This window comes from Pan paniscus, chromosome 18, assembly GCF_029289425.2.
Source record: "Pan paniscus chromosome 18, NHGRI_mPanPan1-v2.0_pri, whole genome shotgun sequence".
Lineage (NCBI taxonomy): Eukaryota > Metazoa > Chordata > Mammalia > Primates > Hominidae > Pan > Pan paniscus.
In genome coordinates, this window is record NC_073267.2 from 16,287,972 (window position 1) to 16,310,660 (window position 22,689).

A 22,689-nucleotide genomic window follows, 5' to 3' on the forward strand; every position below is an offset into this window, starting at 1 on the left:
AGGTGGGCGGGTCACCTGAGGCCAGGAGTTCAAGACCAGCCTGGCCAACATGGCAAAACCCTATCTCTACTAAAAATACAAAAACTAGCTGGGCGTGGTGGTGCCAACCTGTAATCTCAGCTGCTCGGGAAGCTAAGGTGGGAGGAAGCACCATGCCCGGCCTGCTTCCACTTTTTGGCTACTGTGAATAATGCTGTTGTGAACATGGGTGTACAAATATCTGTTCGAACCCCTGCTTTCATTACTTCTTTTTTTTTTTTTTTGAGACGGAGTTTCACTCTTGATGCCCAGGCTGGAGTGCAATGGTGCAATCTCGGCTCACCACACCCTCTGCCTCCTGGGTTCAAGCGATTCTCCTGCCTCAGCCTCCCGAGTATCTGGGATTACAGGCACGCGCCACTGTGCCCGGCTAATTTTATATTTTTAGTAGAGAGAGGAGTTGTCCTTGTTGGTCAGGTTGGTCTCGAACTCATGACTTCAGGTAATGCACCTGCTTCGGGATCCCAAAGTGCTGGGATTACAGACGTGAGCCACTGCGCCCGGCCTCACTTATTTTGGTTATATACCTAGAAGTAGAATTGTTGTATTTTTTTCCAGCAGGATTTTATACCAAGGACAAAGGGAGGCCATGGGAAGCTGCATGCAGGGTGCTTTACTAGGTCCCCTGGGGCTGCTGTGAGGCGTTCTGATTGTAGTGGGGAAAGAAAGGAAGTGGGGAGACCAAGGAGGAGGTAGGTACAGAAGTTCAGGTCACAGGTAGCAGCAGCTTCAAGGTCCCAATCTGGGCCAGGCGCTCACGCCTGTAATCCTAGCACTTTGGGAGGCCAAGGCGGGCCGATCACTTGAGGTCAGGAGTTCAAGACCAGCCTGGCCAACATGGTGAAACCTCGTCTCTACCAAAAATACAAAAATTGGCTGGGCGTGGTGGTGTGTGCCTGTAGTCCCAGCTACTTAAGAGACTGAGGCAGGAGAATCGCTTGAACCTGGGAGATGCAGGTTGCGGCCAGCCAAGATCCTGCCACTGCACTCCAGCCTGGGCGACAGAGCGAGACTCTATCTTAAAAAAAAATAAAAATAAAATTAAAAAAATGCTCTCAGTCTGGCTGGGGAGGCCATATGGAGCAAATAAATAAATGAATGATTACAAATAGTGAAAAGTACTCCTAAATAAACGAACAAGAACAGAGTGCTGTGATTACAGGAAATAAAAAGAGGAACTCTGGCATTCTCTGTGCTACCTATCAGTTTAGTGATGCTTGAAATCCAAAATTCAAATCTTGCATTTTAATCATGAATCACTTTGCTGCCAGTTGAGTGGGTTTGATGCAGGGCCGAGTCTGTCGGTCTAAGGGTTTGTTACATTGTGAGAGCCCCTAATGGGGAGGAAGGGGTTTAGAAAGAAGGCAAAAGGGGTGGTTTGAGCCTGTGGCTGAAAGAGTTGCACAGAGAGGCTTGGTGGTTAGGAGCAGAGCTGAGCCTTATCTCTGCCACATTCCAGCTGCTGGATCTGCAACAAATTACTTCTTCCCTCTAAACCCAGTTTCCGCTTTTGGAAAATGGTAGACTAATTGGTTTGGTCTATAATTACTTCCTTCTTTGTTTTGGTCACTCCTGTGTCTACAGCACCTAAAACAGTATCCAGCACACAGGAGACTCGCAATAAATTTCTTTCTTGCTTTTCTTTCTTTCCTTTTCTTTCCCTCCTTCCCACCCTCCCTTCTTTCTTTCTCGCTGTCTGTCTTTCTCTCTCTTTCTCTCTTTCTTTCTGTCTCTCTCTTTTCTTTCTTTCTCTCTCTCTCTTTCTTTCCTTTCTTGATGGAGTCTCACTCTGGCTCTGAGACTGGAGTGCAGTGGCGCCATCTCGGCTCACCTCAACCTCTGCCTCCCGGGTTCAAGTGATTCTCCTGCCTCCACCTCCTGAGTAGCTTGGATTACAGGCATGCGCCACCATGCCTGGCTAATTTTTGTATTTTTAGTAGAGACGGTGTTTCACCATATTGGTCAGGCTGGTCTTGAACTCCTGACCTCAGGTGATCCACCCGCTTCGGCCTCCCAGAGTGTTGGGATTACAGGCGTGAGCCACCGTGCCCGACTCACGTTTATTTATTTTCTATTTTAAAAATTTTAATTGAGGCTGCGCACAGTGGCTCACGCCTGTAATCCCAGCGCTTTGGGAGGCTAAGGCAGGAGGGTCGCCTGTGGCCAGGAGTTCAAGACCAACTTGGGTAACGTAGTGAGATCCCATTTTACATAAATATTATAAAAAATGTTAGTCAGGCGTGGTGGTGTCCCCCATAGTCACAGCTACTTGGGGGGCTAAGGCAGGAAGATTGCTTGAGTCCAAGAGTTTGAGGCTACAGTGAGCACCACTGCTCTCTAGCCTGAGCAACAGAGCAAGAGCAAGATCATAGCTCAACAAATTTTTTTTAATTGAGTTTAACTTTCATAGAGCAAAGTACAGCAACTTTAAATGTCCTCTTGATGAAGTTTTTTTTTTTTTTTGAGACGGAGTCTCACTCTGTTGCCCAGGCTGGAGTGCCGTGGCACGATCTCGGCTCACTGCAATCTCTGCCTCCTGGGTTCAAGTGATTCTCCTGCTGCAGCCTCCAGAGTAGCTGGCATTACAGGCGTGCACCAGGACACCTAATTTATGTATTTTTAGTAGAGATGTGGGTCTGCCATGTTGGCCAGGCTGGTCTTGAACTCCTGACCTCAAGTGATCCACCCACCTTGGCTTCCCAAAGTGATGGGTGGGATTACAGGCATGAGCCACTGCACCTAGCCAAGCTCAATGAATTTTAAAATATAAATGTGTGTGTACGTGTGTGTGTGTATATATATATTTAAAACCACATAACTACCACCAAATCAAGTTATAGAACATTTCCATCTCCCTAGGACATTTCTTCCTATCTTGACTTTGATCAACATATGTTATTATTATTATTATTATTCAGAGACAGGGTGTACCTCTGTTGCCCAGGCTGGAGTGCAGTGTTGCAATCGTACACAATTCACCGCAGTCTGGAACTCTGGGGCTCAAGCAATTCTCCTATCTCAGTTTCCTGAGTAGCTAGGACCACAGGTGTGTGCCAATATGCCCACCTAATCTTTAAAATTGTTTTGTTGAGGCAGGCATGGTGGCTCACGCCTGTAACCCCAGCACTTTGGGAGGCCGAGGCAGGTGGATAACAAGGTCAGGAGTTTGAGACCAGCCTGGCCAACATGGTGAAACGCCATCTCTACTAAAGATACAAAAAAATTAGCCAGGTGCGGTGGCACGCACCTGTAATCCCAGCTACTTGGGAAACTGGGGCAGGAGAATCACTTGAACCCAGAAGGCAGAGGTTGCAGTGAGCTGAGATCATGCCTCCGCACTCCAACCTGGGCAAAAGGGAGAGAGTCTGTCTCAAAAAATAAAAAAAAAAAAGAAATTTGTTTTGTAGAAATGAGGTCTCACTATGTTGCCCAGGCTGGTCTCAAACTTCTGGCCTGAAGCAATCCTCCTGCCTGGGCCTCCCAGATTGCTGGTATTACAGACATGAGCCACAGTGCCTGGCTCTTGAATAATGTATATTAGTTTTGCCTATTGTTGAACATCGTGTAAATGAGATCATGGCAAATATGCTCTTTTGTGTCTGGCTTGTTTTGCTCCTTGTTGTGTTTTGTGGGATTCATACATATTGTTGCTATTATGAACATTTTTTGTAGATGTGTTTTGGTGGATGTAAGCTCACCTTTCTTTTGGAGGCGAGTGGAATTTCTGTGTCACTATGTAATTGTATGTTTCACTTTAGCACGAATTGTTAGTTTTCTTTCTTTTTTGGAGATGGAGTCTCACTCTGTCACCTAGGCTGGAGTGAAGTGGTGCCATCTTGGCTCAGAGCAACCTGTGCCTCCTGGGTTCAAGTGAGTGTTGTGCCTCAGCTCCCCAAGTAGCTGGGACTATAGGCATGTGCCACAACGCCCAGCTAATTTTATTTTATTTTATTTTACTTTTGAGACAGAGTCTCACTCTGTCGCCCAGGCTGGAGCGCGGTGGCGCGATCTTAGCTCACTGCAACCTGCGCCTCCCAGGTTCAAGTAATTCTCCTGCCTTAGCCTCCCGAGTAGCTCGGATTACAGGCATGTGCCACCATGCCTGGCTAATTTTTTTGTATTTTTAACAGAGATGGGGTTTCCTCATGTCAGCCAGGCTGGTCTTGAACTCCTGAGCTCAGGCAATCCACCCACCTTGGCCCACCTTTTTGTATTTTTTGGAGAGATGGGGTTTCACCATGTTGCTCAGGCTGGTCTCAATCTCCTGAGCTCAAGAGATCCACCTGCCTCGGCCACCCAAAGTGCTGGGATTACAGGCATGAGCCACAGCACCCAGCCAAATTGTTAGTTTTCCAAAGTAGTTAAGCCAGTTTATATACCTCCCAACAGAGCATGCCTTTTCCAGTTAATCCACGTCTTTGCACTCGGAATTTTCAGTCTTTGTTTCCAGTCACTCTGGTGGGTGTATGATGGTATTTCACTGGGGTTTTATTTGCATTTCCCTGATGACTAATGAAGTTGAGCACGTTTTCATGTGCTTGCTCAATAAATATTTGTTGAAAGGATGAATAAAGAGTGAATGAATAAAACATGGAAAGAAATCCAACTCTGTCTTGTGCCCTGCCTAAAACCCACCAGTGGTTCCCACTGACCCTCCTTTGGCCGACAGGTACCTGCCTGCCCTGGCTCCTTCTGGCTCCTTCTGACCCCACCTGCTCCGGGTGGATTTCTTTTGCCTCTTCTCTGGGTTCCTGCCATCCAGGCTGTCTTCAGTTTCCTCCAAGGACCCTCCCTGCTTCATAACTTTGCTATAAACTGTTTTCTTCTGCCCAGAACACAACCCAGGCCCAAGGAACCCAGACGCGTTCCTTGTATCTCAGTTTGAAAGCCTCTTCCTCCAGGAAGCCTTCTCTGACTTCCACCCCCCAGCAAGGGTGGTATAAATTGCTAACTTAGGCCCACTTTTGCCCACTTTTTTTGTTTGTGTTTTTGAGATGGAGTCACACTTTGTCGTCCAGGCTGGAGTGCAGTGGGGCCATCTCAGCTCACTGCAACCTCCATCTCCTGGGTTCAAGTGATTCTCCTGCCTTAGCTTCCTGAATAGCTGGGATTACAGGCACCCACCACCATGTCCAGCTAATTTTTGTATTTTTATATTTATTTATTTATTTATTTGAGATAGAGTATTGCTGTGTCGCCCAGGCTGGAGTGCAGTGGCATGATCTTGGCTTACTGCAACCTCCGCCTCCCAGGTTCAAGTGATTCTCCTGCCTCAGCCTCCCGAGTAGCTGAGCCTGCAGGTGCCTGCCACCACACCCAGCTAATTTTTGTATTTGTAGTAGAGATGGGGTTTTACCATTGGTCAGACTGGTCTTGAACTCCTGACCTTAAGTGATCTGCCTGCCTTGGCCTCCCAAAGTGCTGGGATTACAGGCGTGAGCCACCATGCCCGGCCACCACTTTTTTTTTCTAGCTGTGACCATAGTTGTACATATCTCCCCTTCCCTGGCTTTTTTTTTTGTTTTTTTTCCTGAGACAGGATCTCGCTGTGTTACCCAGGCTGCAGTGCAGCGGTGCAATCATAGCTCACTGTAGCCTTGAACTCCTGGGCCAAATGAGCCTCCCACCTCGGCCTCCCAAAGCACTGAGATTACATGCGTGAGTCACTACTTCTGGCCTGTAAATACCCTTTCAAAAATGTAATATTTGATTAACATCTGCCATCTTACCATAAGAAACACTTTAAAAAATCCCAATCCAAAAAAATTCCAATCCTTTAAGCTATATAAGAGTAGCAATTTTATCTTGTTCCTAGCAAGACATCTGGCATATAGTAAATGCTCAATAAATATTTGTTGACAGTATAAAGGTCAAGCAACAGCATAACTGGCATTATTACATGAAAGTAATTATCCCTTAGAAACTCATTCACCCTTGGGGGGCCCGGGCCAATACAAAAATCACAGAAAACAATCCTATCTACCTTCCTCCTTCCTCCTTCCCTCGCTAGGTCCTTTGATTGGGGGGAGGTCTCAAATGCACACACTGTTTCTGTTTTATTTGGTGCAGCTGTTGTGTGCATGTGTTATGGAAACCCACATCAGGCAGGAGATTAAGGAGGAGAGGAGAAAAGAAAGGCATCGCTGGTATCACAGTGAAATTTACACTCTGCGGCCTCGCCCTAGCTCCTCTGTCTCTACCTGTCTGCCTGTGAAACAGTTCAAAAGTAATATGGCGCAATGGATGGTATTATAGACTTCCCACCTCCCTGGCTAGACTTCTTGGGTTCAAAGTTTGGCTTAATCACTTACCATCTAAATAATCCCTGACAATTTACTCTGTCTTTCTGGGCCTTAGTGGCCTCATCTGCAAAATGGGGATAATACTACTTCTTACCTCATGGGGTTGTGAGGATTGCACAAGTTAATTTGTGTAAATTGCTAAGAACACAGCCTTAGGAAGCCTTGTCACTGTGAATGCATATTAATTTTTTTATTATTATTTTTTGAGACAGAGTCTTGCTCTGTTGCCCAGCCTGGAGTGCAGTGGTGTGATCTAAGCTCATTTCAACCTCCGCCTCCCAGGTTCAAGTGATTCTCCTGTTTCAGCTTCTCAAGTAGCTGGGACTACAGGTGCCCGCCACCATGCCCGGCTAATTTTTGTGTTTTTAGTAGAGACAGGGTTTTGCTATGTTGGCTAGGCTGGTCTTGAACTCCTGACCTTATGTGATCGGCCCGCCTGGGCTTCCCAAAGTGCTTGATAACAAGCATGAGCCACCATGCCTGGCCTATGATTATCATGTCTCCAGGCTTCAGTTTCCTTACCTCTGAGGTGAGGATCAATAACCTGGTTATTTCTAAGGGATGCTTAAAGAGGTTGGGAAGAAGCAAAGGCGCTCTGCACACAGGTGAGGTCAACAGCTGTTAGTGATGGAGACTGGCGCCGTCTGGGTCATCAGTGCTCTGGAATCAGGCTGCTCACGGGTTTGAATCTCACTTCCACTTTCACTCCTTATTAACTGTGTGACCTCGGGCAAGTCACTTCGCCTCTCTGAACCTCAGTTTCCCCATCTGTAAAGGTAGGTGAATAACAGTATTCACCTCCTTCTGTGTGACTCAGCTTTGGAGTCAGCGGACCGGGTTCAAATCCCAGCCCTGCAAGTGATTAGCCAGGTGACGCTGGGCAGAGGGAATCACTCAACCTCTCTGCACCTGGGTTTCTTCCTTCATGAAAGTGGAGACTTTACAGGATGAAATGAGGGCACAGTTAAGGCGCCCGGTACACTCCAGGCAGGTAGGGGGCTCCGTTCACGTTATTTTCCCCTGGTGACGGATACTGTCCTTAAACAGGATTTGAAAAGTGGTCGCAGGGTGTGTGGCCCCAAAGATCCCAGGCGCTTCCGGAAGGCGAGCCAACGCTCCCCAGGCCCGTCCGCGAGCGGGTGGGCCTAGGCCTTGGAGGATCTGGGGTGGGGGTGGCGCGGGGTCCAGGCCCGGGGCGCCGAGAGGTGGCTGGTCCGGCTGCCCACGCCGAGACGCGCGAGGTGAGCGGGCGCCGGGGCGGGGCGGGGTGGGGCGGGGCCGCCGCATCCCCGTGACGCGCGGGCCAACCAGGCGGCGTTGCGGCCCCGGCCCCGGCTCCCTGCGCCGCCGCCGCCGCCGCCAGAGCTAGCGCCAGCAGCCGGGCCCGATCACCCGCCGCCCGGTGCCCGCCGCCGCCCGCGCCAGCAACCGGGCCCGATCACCCGCCGCCCGGTGCCCGCCGCCGCCCGCGCCACCGGCATGGCGCTCCGGGGCTTCTGCAGCGCCGATGGCTCCGACCCGCTCTGGGTACGTGCCGGGGGCCGCGTGAGGCCGGCGGGACGGAGGGAGGCCGGCGGGGAGGGAAAGCACCGGGCCCGCAGCCGCCCGGGGCACCCCGCTCCCCGCTCTGCTGCCGGCCTGGGGGGCCCGGGACCCTCACGTCGCCCGCGGCCCAGCCCCTTTCGGGGGTGCAAGGCATGGGGGAAACTTGGGTGACTCAGTGTCTGCGGAGCAGAGCGTGGGGGGCCGCGTGCCCAGCCCTGGGGTTTTGGAGGGTCGGGTCGGGTCAGAGCCGCCGTGAGGAGGCGTTCCTCTTTTGGGGTTCCCGTCTGTAAAAACAACCTTCCAGGGAAGGGGACGCTAGAGATGGGGGGCGGGAAGAGGGGTGTCTCCCTGCTTCTGTTTTCCCATCTTTTTTGTGGTTAGGGTCCCCCCTTTTCACGAAAAATACTCCGTGACCAACGGGGTGAGCTGGGGAGGGGCTTAGATTGTAGAAAGGGACTTTCATTGTCTCCCCAAAGTTGTCGTACAAGCCACATTACTCTTCGGTGGTTACCTAGCTTTGTTTTTTTTGTTCTTTCTACTTAAATACTGCGGGGGAAGTTTGGGGGAACCAGGGAAGAAGGGGGATGTTCACCCTTGATGTGCCCTACCTGACCCTCGGCTCGGGGCAGACTTGGGGTGCAGCTGAGGACGCCCAGGACCCTGGTAGCTGTGGTCCTGCCCTCCCTTCCCTGCAACACGTGGAGCTCCTCTCTGGGGATGCCCCTTAGATTTAACCCCGGCAAGTTTTCTTCTGTAACGTGGCCTGCGGAGCCTGACTGGGTGTCTGGAGTCCACTTGCTGTGGTTTAAGCCCCAGTCTTTTGGGCTTCAGCTTCTCCGTAATGCGATTTGCCTCTTTGTTCCAGGAAGGAAGGCACTTCTGTCTCGTGCTGTCTTGATTGTTGGTGAACGCAGTAGGCAAATCTGGACACGACTGTTTCTCTCTCCTCTTTTGTTTAGGAATCAGGAGAAACAGCCTTGGTTCTTAGGAGCTGGTGATCAGCTTCCAAAAATACTTTCTTGTCCTGTTTTGCCGGCCTTTCCTCGAGGGTTGCATTTGGAGTGTTGAAAAGTCATCCTCCAGGGCCCCATTGGAGGGTTTGGTTTTGTTTGTTTGTTTTTTTAGTAGGGTATCATTGTGTTTAATAACCTACCACACTTTGATATGTCTCCCATTTTAAGCCAGTGGGGTTGGAGAGTGACCCCAGGGGTGGAAATAGAACACAGACTTTGCCTTGAGGGTCTGGGGGTGATTGGAGCCTCTTTGCAGATGGACTTTCTTTAGCAGGGGAAAACCTGTGGCTTCCTTGTTGCCAGGTGTAGTAACAGCAAGATTATTTTTTGCAAAGATTCACATGGTGATCTGGGTTCGTGTTGCTGTGAATTCCAGAATATTCTCTTGTTTATTTTCTTCTCCTGAATTGAGGAGGGGGCAAAACAGGGTGAACATCCATGAGGTTTTGTATCAGGACGTATTTTATTGATGGCAATTGGTAGTTGATGGCTAATGAGTATGTTTGGGGTGCGCTTTGTTTATCTTAAGAAACTCATTCACGAAGTCCAGCTGTAATATTTTTTTAAATTTTTATTTTCTCTTTTATTTTTATTTTTTCTTTCGTTAAGGACTTTCTGCCACAGAAATTGCCAGGTGGTTGGGTTTTGCTTGGGGGTAATTGTAGCTGATCTCTGCCTCTGGTAGGTACCCCATCCCCGTGTTTGACCTTGCGTATTTCTGCTGTCTGGATTCCAAGACTTGTGGGAGGTGCCCTGGAACCAGAATTTGAGAGGAGGCAACTGGGGCCTGAGAGGGAAAATTGAAATATAATTAACTGAAAGCTAGAAAGTAGGTAGTTGTTGCTTTTTTCTTTTCTTTTTTTTTTTTTCTTTTTCTTTTTTGAGACAGAGTCTTGCTCTGTCACCCAGGCTGGAGTGCAGTGGCACGATCTCAGCTTACCGCAATCTCTGCCTCCCCGGCTCAAGTGGTCCTCCTAACTCAGCCTCCCAAGTACCTGGGACTATAGGCGTGTGCCACCACGCCCAGCTAATTTTTGTATTTTTTATAGAGACAGATTCGCACTATATTGCCCAGGCTGGTCTCATACTCCTAGGCTCAAGCGATCCTCCTGCCTTGGCCTCCAAAAGTGTTGAGATTACAGGCATGGGCCTCTGTGCCCAGCTGTTTTTGTGTTTTTCAAGGTAGTGTGTCCGAGGCCAGGAGCGACTGGCCTCCCAGGCAGTCAGATAACTGTGTGACCTTGAGCAAGCCACTTTCCCTCTGTGTGCCTCACTTTCCTCGTCTCTAAAATTGGACAGGAGCCAAAAATGTGGCAGCCTTCTTGGGTTGTTGCGAAGGGTCAGTGAGTTAATCTTGTAAGTGGCTCAGCTTGTGCCCTGCACGGAGATAAACAGTGGTTAGTATTAAATATTATTTTTTCCAAAGATGAAGTTGTGTGTTTTAAGCTCCTTGTTCTTCCTTTGGATTCCCCTTTTCTTCAGCTGGTGGAGATGGGATTGGGCTGTGAAAACGCAGTGAGGCACTCGTGCCTGGCTCCTGTTGTGACCAAGGTCATGTGCTTAGAAGTCAAGGTTAGTGGGCCTCGCGTGACTCTGTCAGAGCTTTGTTTCTGGGCTACTGTCTGCCTCTGAGCCGCAGGAAATGTCCAGAAAACCCAGAAGATGGAAATGGCCCATGATAAGTGTTCTGTTGACCTTTACTCAGACAGATGCTCTGGGAAGAGAAAAGGAGAACTTTGCTATCAAAACGGAAAATAGGGCCTGAGGACAGGTCACAGCAGCCCTTGGCTTTCTTTTCTCATGGGGGTGGGACTGGTAGGAGGCGCTGCTTTGTGGTTGATATTGGAATGATGGTTGGAAAAATGGGCCTGGGACTTTTTGTGAGTTCATCAAAAAAAAAAAAAAAAAAAAAAAAAAAAAGAAGCAGGCCTGGTGCAGTGGCTCACGCCTGTAATTGCAGCACTTTGGGAGGCTGAGGCAGGCGGATTGCTTGAGGTCAGGAGTTCGAGACCAGCCTAGGCAACATGGATTGACCCCGTCTCTACTAATAATACCAAAAAAAAAAAAAAAAAAAAAAAAACAGCCGGGCATGGTGGTGTGGCACCTGTGGTCCCAGCTACTAGGGAGGCTGAGGCACTAGAATCACTTGAAGGCTGTGGGGGTGGAGGTTGCAATGAGCTGAGATCATGGTCACTGCACTCCAGTCTGGGCCACAGACTGAGACCCTGTCTCAAAAAAAAGAGGGCCAGGTGTAGTAGCTCATGCCTGTAATCCCAGCACTTTGGGAGGCCAAGGCAGGCGGATCACCTGAGGTCAGGGGTTCAAGACCAGCCTGACAAACATGGCAAAACCCCATCTCTACTAAAAATACAAAAATTAGCTGGGCCTGGTGATTCACGCCTGTAATTCCAGCTACTTGGGAGGCTGAGGCAGGAGAATTGCTTGAACCTGGGAAGAGGTTGCAGTGAGCTGAGATCACATCACTGCACTCCAACCTGGGTGACAGAGAGACTATCTCAAAAGAAAAAAAAAAAAATTGTGTTTCAGGCCCTGTGTGGAAAAATTGGAAATTATGGAAAAGCAGAGAAAACTTGGTATTAAGCAGTATAGTGTGGTGGCTCAGAGCAAATTCGCCTCTGCTGCTGAGGCAGGTTACTTCATCTCTCCGTGCCTCAGTTTCCCTATGTGGGATAACGTAGTACCTAGTGAATAGTGGTGACTTGAGGAATAAGTGAGTTAATCCTTAGCAAGGACTTAAAATGTTGCTGCTTGGCACACAGCGCTCCGTAAAGATGAGTGGTCGTTGCCACCTGGAATTCTCCAGTTAATTTTTGCTGTTGCACCAACTGCCACTGGAGAAGACCAGAAGGAAGCTGCAGCTGTGTGTCACCGTCGATGGAGTGAGCTGGTCCCAGGGTTGATGTGCACCTCTGAGATGCTCTGTGGCATCCACCAACTCAGTAACCCCCTGAATATCTGACTTAGCCGCCAAGGAAGAATATCTTAGAAGCTATTAGGAATTCCTCTTGGGGCTAGGTCTGGGCCTTGGAGTCAGTCTGATCCCTGGTTTAATTCTTCCCCTTGGCTCAACAGCAGTCTACGACGAGCCAATTTTTTCCCCTCCTCCAAGTGTGGCTTTGGTTTTCAAATCCATCCCTTAGCCTTCTCCTACTTCCTCTGTTTTCCCCTCCCCACCCTTTTTTTTTTTTTTTTTGAGATGGTGTCTTGCTGTGTCGCCCAGGCTAGGGTGCAGTGGTGTGATCTCGGTTCACTACAACCTCTGCCTGCTGCGTTCACATGATTCCCCTCCCGAGTAGCTGGGATTACAGGCGCACAGCCACCATGCCTGGCTAAGTTTTGTATTTTTACAAAACTTTACAAAACCCCCGTAGAGACGGGGTTTCATCATGTTGGCCAGGCTGGTCTTGAACTCCTGACCTCAAGTGGTCAACCTGCCTCAGCCTCCCAAAGTGTTGGGGATTACAAGCGTGAGCCACCGCGCTCAGCCTGTTTTCCCCCTTTTTGGCTGTCCCTCCTTCCAGACCCTTCCTCTCTCCCTTCCTTACGGAGTGTTAGAGTGGAAAGGGATGTCAGATCTTGGGGGGCCATCCTCTCCACCCACCCCATTTTGTGGATGTGGACACTGAGGTCCAGGATGGTGACATGACAGGGCGCAAGGTGGCAAGGTGAATGGCTTTGGGAGGAGATGAGGGTGACCCGGGAGAGGCCTGGGCAGGAGTGGACTCAGGGTTCCTGGTCCAAATGGGTTCGTGATTCAGGCCAATCAGGAGCGGATTCAGGGTTCCTTGGCCAAATGGAGCCACTGCAGCCACCAGGGGCCTTGCAGAAGGCAGCTGCAGCCGGTCCCTTTGGCCAAGACTCTCCTGAAGGGTCGTGTTCTCTTTCTCTGAGGACAAGCTCCGTTTGTGATAGCCTGGAGGGGGTGCCTCGCCTTTGGGACCTGGTGGTAGATGAGGGGGAAAAAAACCTTTTCTGTTTGTGGACACAACTTTTAGGAACTGATGTCTCTATGTGGGTGTCTCCCACTGACCATGTTCCTAAAGAACGTGAGCTTCCTCTTCCCATGTCAGTCTCCAGCTTTGACTTCTCTTTTTCTCCTCCCATTCCTATCACATCTGTCAGCAAATCGTGTTGCCCGTTGCCTCAAACGGGCTGCTTTTCATGGCTTCCCCGACTTCCACTCTGGCTCGAGTCATCGTTGGCCAATTTCTGGATGTGAACAGTCACCTCAGTCCAGGCGCCGTGGCTCATGCCTGTAATCCTGTCACCCAGGCTGGAGTGCAGTAGTGGAATCTCGGCTCACTGCAACCTCTGCCTCCCGGGTTCCAGTGATTCTGCTGCCTCAGCTTCCCGAGTAGCTGGGATTGCAGGCCCGCACCGCCACACTCGGCTTATTTTTGTATTTTTAGTAGAGATGGGGTTTCTCCATATTGGCCAGGCTGGTCTTGAATTCCTGAACTCAAGTGGATCACTTGAGTTCCTCAGCCTCCCAAAGTACTGGGATTATAGGCATGAGCCACCATGCCTGGCCTGTTGCCTTTTTAAAATTGTGCTTCCTCACACCTGGTCTGCTTCTCGCATGGATGGAACCCACTTTGGCATCTGTTGGTATCTGAGTTGGCATCTCCTGCTTTGCAGGCCAACCTTGAAGTTAGCATCTGATTGGTATGTTGGCTTCAGATTTTCATGGTGAAGTAAGGCCTAGCTTTGATGATCAGCTCTTAGTGTGGTCAGTACAACTCCAGCTCGTGAAAACTCGCCCAAACATTTTGCCAAAATTAATTAATGGCCAGACATCCTGAGGCAAGCTTCCCCCAGCTTAGCAAGAAAACTGGGATAGGGCAGCATCCCTGTGGGTGGAGTGGTGCTGCGGACCTGCACTTACCTCTTAGAGGCTGAATGGTTGAACGGGGCCCTTTGAGGAAGCTGTATTTTGCGGGTGGGGACATGGAGCACAGTTGCTCAGTGTAGGCCCTGTTGACATGTAGGCCACATCATTCTTTGTGGCCTGGTTGCTGTTCTGTGCAGCGTAGTCTTAGCCCCAAACCTGGCCTCTACCCCCTAGTAGATGCTGGTAGCACCTCCTCTTGTTGTGACAACCGAAAATGCCTCTAGATGTTTCCATATGTTCCCTGGGGTGTGAAATCACACAGCCACTGGTGTGGAGGAATATGGGGGAGAAACATGGAGCAAGACCTTCCTCCTCATCCTGCGTTTCCCTAGGAGGTTGTGGGCTGTTGAAATTCTAGTGTAATTGGCTTACTGGGGTTGCCTTGGAGAAGCTTAATGAGACGTTAAGGAGGTTAAACTCCAATTAGCTAGAGAAGAAACTTGCCGTAGTTTCTTTTTTACTGAGGGCTGTGTCTTTTTACCTTTTTCCATTTTCCCAGTTGGAGTTGTGATAGTTCATTCTCCCCTGGGAAAACAAAAATGGCTTTCTTTTTCTTTTTCTTTCTTTTGAGACAGGGTCTCCCTCTGTCACCCAGGCTGGAGTGCAGTGGCACAATCATAGCTCACTGCAGCCTCGACCTCCTGGGCTGAAGCTATCTTCCCACCTTAGCCTCCCAGGTAGCTGGGACCAGAGGTGCACACCACCATACCCGGCTAATTTTTGTATTTTTTGTAGAGTCAGGGTCTCACCATGTTGCCCAGGCTTGTCTCAAACTCCTGGGCTCAAGCGATCCTCCTGCCTCGGCCTCCCAAAGTGCTGGGATTACAGGCGTGAGCCACCATGCCCAGCCGAAAATGGCTTTCTTGAGAGATCAGCTTTGAAGCGCTACTCCTTCATTTTAAAGTGCCCCAGGAGAAGTGGACGATTACAAAGTTGAGATTCCACTTAAGTGTCCCCTTAGTTTAACTGTGGGATTCATCTCCTGGGGAGGTTGCCAGGTTCTGGAAAGTGGGTGTTAATGACCAGGAAGGGTGCCCCTAGGCTAGCATCCTGTAACCCTCAGGAATTGAGATTTTTATGGAGGTTTTCTCTTCCTCTCTGTGAGTTTTCTCTCTGAGAAACCTGTCTAGGGAGGGAGGCTCTAGGCTAGCATCCTGTAACCCTCAAGTAGTAATTGAGATTTTTATGGAGCTTTTATCTTCCTCTCTGTGAGTTTTCTCTCTGAGGAACCTCAGTCTACCTTTTACTGGCCTCCTAGGTAATACTTGTTTGGAGAATATGTGTGATGTCTAAGTCTTCCCAGTACAAGAAATTTGTGTGGTGTTTGATTGATTGATGGATGGAGTCTTGTTCTGTCGCCCTAGCTGATTGTACCACTGCACTGCAGTCTCGACCTCCCAGGCCAAGTGACCCTCCCAACTCACCCTCCCAAGTAGCTGGGACTACAGGCATGCACCAGCACACCCGGCTAATTTTTGTATTTTTTTTTTTGTAGAGATGGGGTTTCACTATGTTGCCCAGTTTGGTCTTGAACTCCTGAGCTCAAGCAGTCTCCCAGAGTGCTGGGATTACAGGTGTGAGCCACCACACCCAGCCTTGTGTGGTCTTTGATACCCCTGGGTTCATTGTATTGTTCTTCCCACACTGGTTTTCATTCATTCATTTATTCAGTCATTATTAATTGAGCAGCTACTATGTGCTGCTGCTGCTCTAGGCACTGAGGATACAACAGTGAACAGGACAGACCAGGCCCATGTTCTCATGGGGTTTACACTGAGGGTGACGGAAATGATTTCAGATGCTGGCAAATGCTGCAAAGACTTGAACCGGGAAAAACTGGGTGAGGTGCAAACTACTACGGAGGGATGTCCACAGAAGGCCTTTCGGAGGCGGTGAGGTTTGACCCCAGAGCTCAGTGGCAAAGCTGGCCATGCAAGGATGTGTGGGGGAAGGGAGTCCCAGAGTGGGAAGAGAATGTGCATAGGCCTTGAGGAAGATCATGGTGTGGTTAAAGTATTGAGGAGTTTAACTCAAAGGAACTGCAGAGCCCATCTAATAAAAATCTCGCCTGGAGCATTCAGCAAAATGCATAAAGCACTAACACAATGGCTTGTGGTCCTGGAATTTCCAGGGAAGGCACTTACAAGCTTGAGAAGGCACTTACCAGCTCAGCAAGGAAGTAGAGCAATGCATGGTCCCTGGCAGAAGCAAGAACCTTCTGATCTGTTTATGTTTGAATGAATCTCAGGTTTTTTTTTTTGTTTGTTTGTTTTTTTAAATAGATGGGGGTCTTGCCATGCTGCTTAGGCTGGTCTCGAACTCCTGGGCTCAAGCAATCCACCCACCTTGGCCCTTCCATGTGCTGGGATTACAGGCATGAGGCACTACGCCCTGCTGAATCTCAGGTCTTAAAAATTCAGTTTCTATTGTTTTATGAGTCTCTTCTCTTTCTCAGAACCTTCACTGAAACGTTTGCGATCAAGACCAACTTGGGTTTCCCCACTCCCCACTTGCCTTTGATTCTCCGCCAAAGGCTTGTTCGTAAGATGATGAGGTACTTTTTTCCTGTGGTTAAGAGGACTTTCTATAGGTTGCTAGAAAACTCTTCTTTTAAAACAAGATGTTGTTGAATTGATCTGGCTGATTGCAGGAGGAAGATCTTGTACTGCAACTTTGTTGATGATGCTAATACTTTAAGGTGAATATTCTAGAAGAATATAAAGGGAAAAGTAAAAGTTTTAGTATGTTCCCACCCTGCCCTTTGTTCCCAGAAGTAGCCGTTATTGATGATGGTTGTTGATGATAGTTTCTTGGGTGTTTTTCGAGAAAAGTTTCAAGTATATGCAAATGTATATGCAAGAACGTGTTCGTTTGTGTGTATATGTTTACATATTCATTTTTTCCCTCCCTAGTTGGGTATTTTAAATATTGTTTTGTCTCTTGTTCTCTTCACTTAACCAGTGTTGATTTTCTTGCCATTTTAAGCCCATGCAAATTGAAAGTAAAAGCCAATCAAATCCACTTTTTTTTGTTTTTTAACAAGCCACGCATTTGCCTGTTAAATGGCTGAGCCATGTATTCACCCAGTCCCCTCTTGGTGTCTATCAAGGTCATTCCCAGTTCCTGGTTTCTTGCTGTGATAAGCAGTGCTGCATTGAAGGCACATGTATGCAAATATATGTAAATGATTCAGCAGAATAAATTTTCCCACAGGAAATTGCTAGGTTGACAGTACGTGCATTTTGAAATTTGATAGTTAATTGTCAGGTTACTGCAGCAGTTTATACTCCCACTAATGGGCCCACCAGCACTTATTAAGCACCTGTTGTTTTCCTGCCATATCAGAAAAATTGAGCAAGCTGGGAAGTGATCAGGCCCATGTTGCTTGGCTGTGTATGAGAGGGCTTTGCCCAGTTAAGTTAAACCTTACATTCCAGAGGTCAGAAGATCAAAGCAGAAGTGTGCTTTGGTTTTGTTCAGTTTTTTAAAAGATGTGTTTAAATTTTAAACATTTTTGGACTTATTTTAAAAATTGCTTTTAAATCAATAATTTAACAATGTGTGAAAACATTACTGATAATCTCACCATGCTAATGTCACTCTGATTTTTACACCTAAACTAATTTAATTGCAGAGTTTTCTGATCACAAGTGACATGTGTTCCATATGACAGAACAAACAATACAAAGATATTTAAGTAAAGCCTGAACATGGTACTGATATTAGTTTGTTCATGCTGCTATGAAAAAATACCTGAGACTGGGTAGTTTATAAAGGAAAGAGGTTTAATTGACTCACAGTTCTGCATGGCTGGGGAGGCCTCAGGAAACTTAAAATGATGGTGGAAAGGAAAGCAAACATGTCCTTCTTCACATGGTGGCAGGAGACAGAAGTGCAGAGTAAAGAGGAGAAAAGCCCGTATAAAACCATCAGATCTTCTGAGGACTCACTATCAGGAGAACAGCATGGGGGAACCGCTCCCATGATCTAATCACCTCCGGTGAGGTCCCTCCACCAACACGTGGGGATTACAATTAAGATGACAATTCAAGATGAGATTTGTGCGGGGACACAGAGCCGTGCCATATCATTCTGCCCCTGGCCCCTCCCAAATCTCATCTTTCTCATATTTCAAAACACAATTATGCCTTCCCAACAGTTCCCCAAAGTCTTAACTCATTTCAGCATTAACTCGAAAGTCTATGTCCAAAATCTCATCTGAGACAAAATCTAGTCTCTTCCACCTATGAGCCTGTAAAATCAAAAGAAGTTAGTTACTTCCTAGATACAATGGGGGTACAGGCATTGGGTAAATACACCCGTTTGAAATGGGAGAAATTGGCCAAAACAAAGGGGCTGCAGGCCCCATGCAAGTCTGAAATCCAATAGGCCAGTCATAAAACTTTCAAGTTCCTTAATTATCTCCTTTGACTCCATGTCTCACATCCAGGTCACACTGTTGCAAGAGGTGGGCTTCCACGGCCTTGGGCAGCTCTGCCCCTGTGGCTTTGCAGGGTATAGTCCCGCTCCTGGCTGCTTTCACAGGTTGGCGTTGAGTGTCTCCGTCTTTTCCAGGCACACGATGTAGCTGCAGGTGGATCTACCATTCTGGGTTCTGGATGGTGGCCCTTTTCTCACAGCTCCATTAGGCAGTACCCCAGTGGGGACTCTGTGTGGGGGCTCTGACCCCATATTTCCCTTCTTTACTGCATTAGTAGAGGTTCTCCATAAAGGCTCCACCCCTGCAGCAAACTTCTGGCTGGACATCCAGGCATTTGCATACATCCTCTGAAATCTAGGTGGAGGTTTCCAAACCTCAATACTTTAGTTCTATGTACCCACAGGCTCAATACCACATGGAAGCTGCCGAGGCTTGGGGCTTGCACCCTCTGAAGGCACAGCCTAAGCTGTGTACCTTGGCCCCTCTTAGCCATGGCTGGAGTGGCTGGGCACCAAGTCCTAAGGCTGCACACATCAGGGGTGCCCTGGACCCAGCCCAGGAAACCGTTTTTCCCTCCTAGGCCTGTGATGGGAGGGGCTGCTGTGAAGGTTTGTGATATGCCCTGGAGACATTTTCCCCATTGTCTTGGAATTGGGCTCCTTGTTACTTTTGCAAGTTTCTGCAGCCGGCTTGAATTTCTCTTCAGAAAATGGGTTTTTCTTTTCACATTGTCAGACTGCAAATTTCCACACTTTTTTTTTTTTTGAGATGGAGTCTCGCTCTGTTGCCCAGGCTAGAGTGCAATGGCATGATCTCGGCTCATTGCAACCTCTGCCTCCTGGGTTCAAGCAATTCTCCTGCCTCAGCCTCCCGAGTAGCTGGGATTATAGGCACCCACCATCATGCCTGGCTAATGTTTGTATTTTTGTAGAGACAGGATTTCACCATGTTGGCTAGACTGGTCTCGAATTCCTGACCTCAAGTGATCTGCCCACCTTGGCCTCCCAAAGTGCTGGGATTACAGACGTGAGCCACTGCGCCTGGCCAATTTCCACACTTTTATGCTCTGCTTCCTCTTGAATGCTTTGCTGCTTAGTAATTTCTTCCCCTAGATGCCCAAAATCTTCTCTCTCAAGTTCAAAGTTCACAGATCTCTAGGGCAGGGTCAAAATGCTGCCAGTCTCTTTGCTAAAGCATAGCAAGGATCAGGAGAACAGCATGGGGGAACCGTCCCCATGATCTAATCACTTCCCATGATGTTCCTTCCCTAATATGTGGGGATTCCAATTCAGATTACAATTCAAGATGGGATTTAGGTGGGGACACAGAGCCAGACCATATCAGTAATCTTTTGGGCTAACCAATAACCAATGTATTCTTGTATTTTTTTCTTTGAAATTTTATAAATATTTATAAATTTAAATAACATTTAAATCAAAATGGATTATGTTGTAATCATTACTCTGCCAGGTTTTTTTTCTTTTTTTTAATTTTTAAATTTATTTTTTGTAGAGACAGGATCTCCCTATGTTACCCAGGCTGGTTTTGAACCCCTGGACTGAATCGATCCTCTGGCTTTGGCCTCCCAAAGTGCTGGGATCAAAGTTTGTTAATTTGATAGCTAAAATATATTTTCATCTGCATTTCAATTACAATTAGAAGCTATGCATCCTGCAACATATTTTCCAGCAATTTGTGTATTTTCAGTGTGTCTTTCTGAGTCCTTTTTGGGTATGCCTGGACTAGTTTGTCTTTTTCCTGTTAGTTTGTAAGGGCTCTTGTTATCATGGGACCTTTCCTCTTTGTCCATCACGTGTATTGTATAAATAGTTTGTTACAGGCTATTGTTTTCCTATTGGCATATTAACATTTGAGTCTTGTTCTTACTAGTATGTAGTTTTGCAAGGTTGCATTTGTAGCTTGCATACTATTTTGTCCCCTATGTTTTTATTTACTGTAATAAGTATTTTCCCATGTACCCACCTAACCTTTTTAATTAAACCTATAAATGTCCAATCGATAGTTCCCTGTGTTGGTGGGCTATAATCACATAATTATTATCTGTGGTTTGACATTTGGGTTGCTGTGTTTTCTTTCTCCTTTTTTTTTTATTATTATTTTTGAGACGGAGTCTTGTTCTGTCGCCCAGGCTGAAGTGCAGTGGTGCGACCTTGGCTCACTGCAAGCTCCGCCTCCCAGGTTCACGCCATTCTCCTGCCTCAGCCTCCCGAGTAGCTGGGACTACAGGCGCCTGCCACCACGCCTGGCTAATTTTTCTGTGTTTTTAGTAGAGACAGAGTTTCACCATGTTAGCCAGGATGGTCTTGATCTCCTGACCTTGTGATCTGCCCACTTCGGCCTCCCAAAGTGCTGGGATTACAGGCATGACCCACTGCGCCCAGCCTCTTTCTCCCTTTTTAATTTTTTTGAGACAGCATCTTATACCATCACCCAGGCTGGAGTGCATTGCGCAATCTTGGCTCCCTGTGACCTCTGCCTCCTGGGTTCAGGTGATTCTCCTGCCTCAGCCGCTGGAGTAGCTGGGATTATACACGTGTACCATGATGCCTGATTAATTTTTGTATTTTCGGTAGAGATGGGGTTTCACCATGTTGGCCAGGCTGGTCTCGAACTCCTGACCTCAGGTGATCTGCCTCCCAACGTGCTGGGATTACAGGCGAGAGCCACCATACCCGGTCATTTTTATTTTTCTTTTAAAGAAAACACTGTCCTGAATACCACATGGGTAGAGTGCGTATTGGCTTATTTCCTTAGATGATGTTCTCAGGAGTGGAATGAATAACATGTGAAAAGGCTTCACTCTAGCCATTGTCTTATTTTCTAAAAGTGGGCTGGCCCAGCTCACCATTCTAGCAGGGTCTAAGATTACTTACTGCTGTGGTTATTATTCAGAGTGGACAATGGTGCATATTAATGTCAGGCACAGCAGGGCACGGTGGCTCACGACTGTAATCCTAGCACTTTGGGAGGCCGAGGTGGGCGGATCACAAGGTCAGGAGTTGGAGACCAGCATGACCAACATGGTGAAACCCCGTCTCTACTAAAAATACAAAAATTAGCTGGGTGTGGTGGCAGGCACCTGTAATCTCAGCTACTCGGGAGGCTGAGGCGGGAGAATTGCTTGAACCCAGGAGGTGGAGGTGGCAGTGAACTGAGATTGTGCCACTGCACTCCAGCCTGGGTGACAGAGAGAGACTTTATCTTTAAAAAAAAAAAAAAAAAAAGTCAGGCTTTTCTAGGGTTCCTCCATCAGCCTTGTAAGGCTGGAGACCCGTGGCCAGGAAGAAAATTGGAGCTGTCTGGCACTGGGAAGGGTAACCCAGTAGTTATGATTAAGTTGGCTTATCTGCGAGCCCTTTGATAAGGCTTCACTAATTTACTAACCCAGGATCGCATGTTAGATCAGGATCTCTCTGAGTGCTGCAATTGTAGTTTGCTTTTCTCTCTCTCTCTTTTTTTTTTTTTTTAAGAGACGGAGACTCACTCTGTTGCCCAGGCTGGAGTGCAGTGGTATGATCATGGCTCACTGCAGCCTTGAACTCCTGGCCTCAAGCGATCTTCCTGCCTTAGCCTCCTGAGTGTCTTGGATTATAGATGCTTGTCAACATGCCCAGCTAATTTTTAATTTTTTTAGAGATGAGGTCTTGCCCTGTCACCCAGGCTGGAGTGCAGTGGCATGAACATAGCCCACTGCAGCCTTAAACTTCTGGCCTCAAGCAGTTCTCCTGCCTCAGCCTTCCAAAGTGCTGGGATTACAGGTGGGCACCACTGTGCCTGGCCTGCAGTGGTTTAATAGGGCTCTTTCATCTTTAACTTTGGTCCCCTGCCCCCTGAGATCCGTGGAGTGAGCCGTTTGACGCTTGGTACTTGGGACAAAGCTGGCCTATGTCCAGTTCTCTGCATACTTGGTAGGGGAGTGTTTGGAGAAGAGGCTCACCTCTGAGTCACACCCTCTATATTCTCCAAAGGGCCATGGGGATGGGGTGGAGGAGGCTGGGGTGAAGAGATGTTGTAGCTCCAGAGAAAGCCAGGGAGGTGTATGCTGGGTGAAAAGGCCAAGTTCAGGAGCCTAGGTTTGAAAATCAGTATAGACGATTCAGGTTAATTCACCCTGTTGTTATAGAGCATCTGTCTGTAGGGTGGCCAGGTCTGGGTGAGTCTCTTGGACACGATGGGTATCAGGTTTCAGCTCTGAAATTGGACTGATATGTGGGGAGATTCATTCTGCAGTTGTATTTGTAGTTTAGGTTTAAGAAAACTTGGACTGGGCACTGTTGCTGTCGTCTGATCCCAGCACTTTGTGATGCTGAAGTGGGAGGATCACTTGAGCCCAGGAGTTTGAGACCAGCCTGGGCAACAGAAAGACCCCATCTCTACAAAATAATAATAATAATAATAATAATTATTATTATTAGC

General features: G+C 48.0%; 1 protein-coding gene across 7 annotated transcripts in view; it reads left to right on the plus strand.

Moving 5' to 3' along the window:
• Nucleotides 1-7,632: 7,632 nt before the first annotated feature.
• Nucleotides 7,633-22,689, plus strand: part of ABCC1 (ATP binding cassette subfamily C member 1 (ABCC1 blood group)) — a 186,958-nt gene continuing 171,901 nt past the window's right edge. For 4 of the 7 annotated variants that reach the window (XM_055099364.2, XM_055099366.2, XM_055099365.2 and 1 more), the window contains exon 1: nucleotides 7,678-7,868. In XM_055099364.2, coding sequence (XP_054955339.2) covers nucleotides 7,821-7,868 — 48 coding nt within the window. In that variant the 5' untranslated portion in view covers nucleotides 7,678-7,820. Of the gene's footprint in view, nucleotides 7,869-8,056; nucleotides 11,800-22,689 lie in introns of those variants that run through there. The other 3 variants (XM_034950822.3, XM_034950824.4, XM_055099368.2) reach the window with 2 other exon arrangements.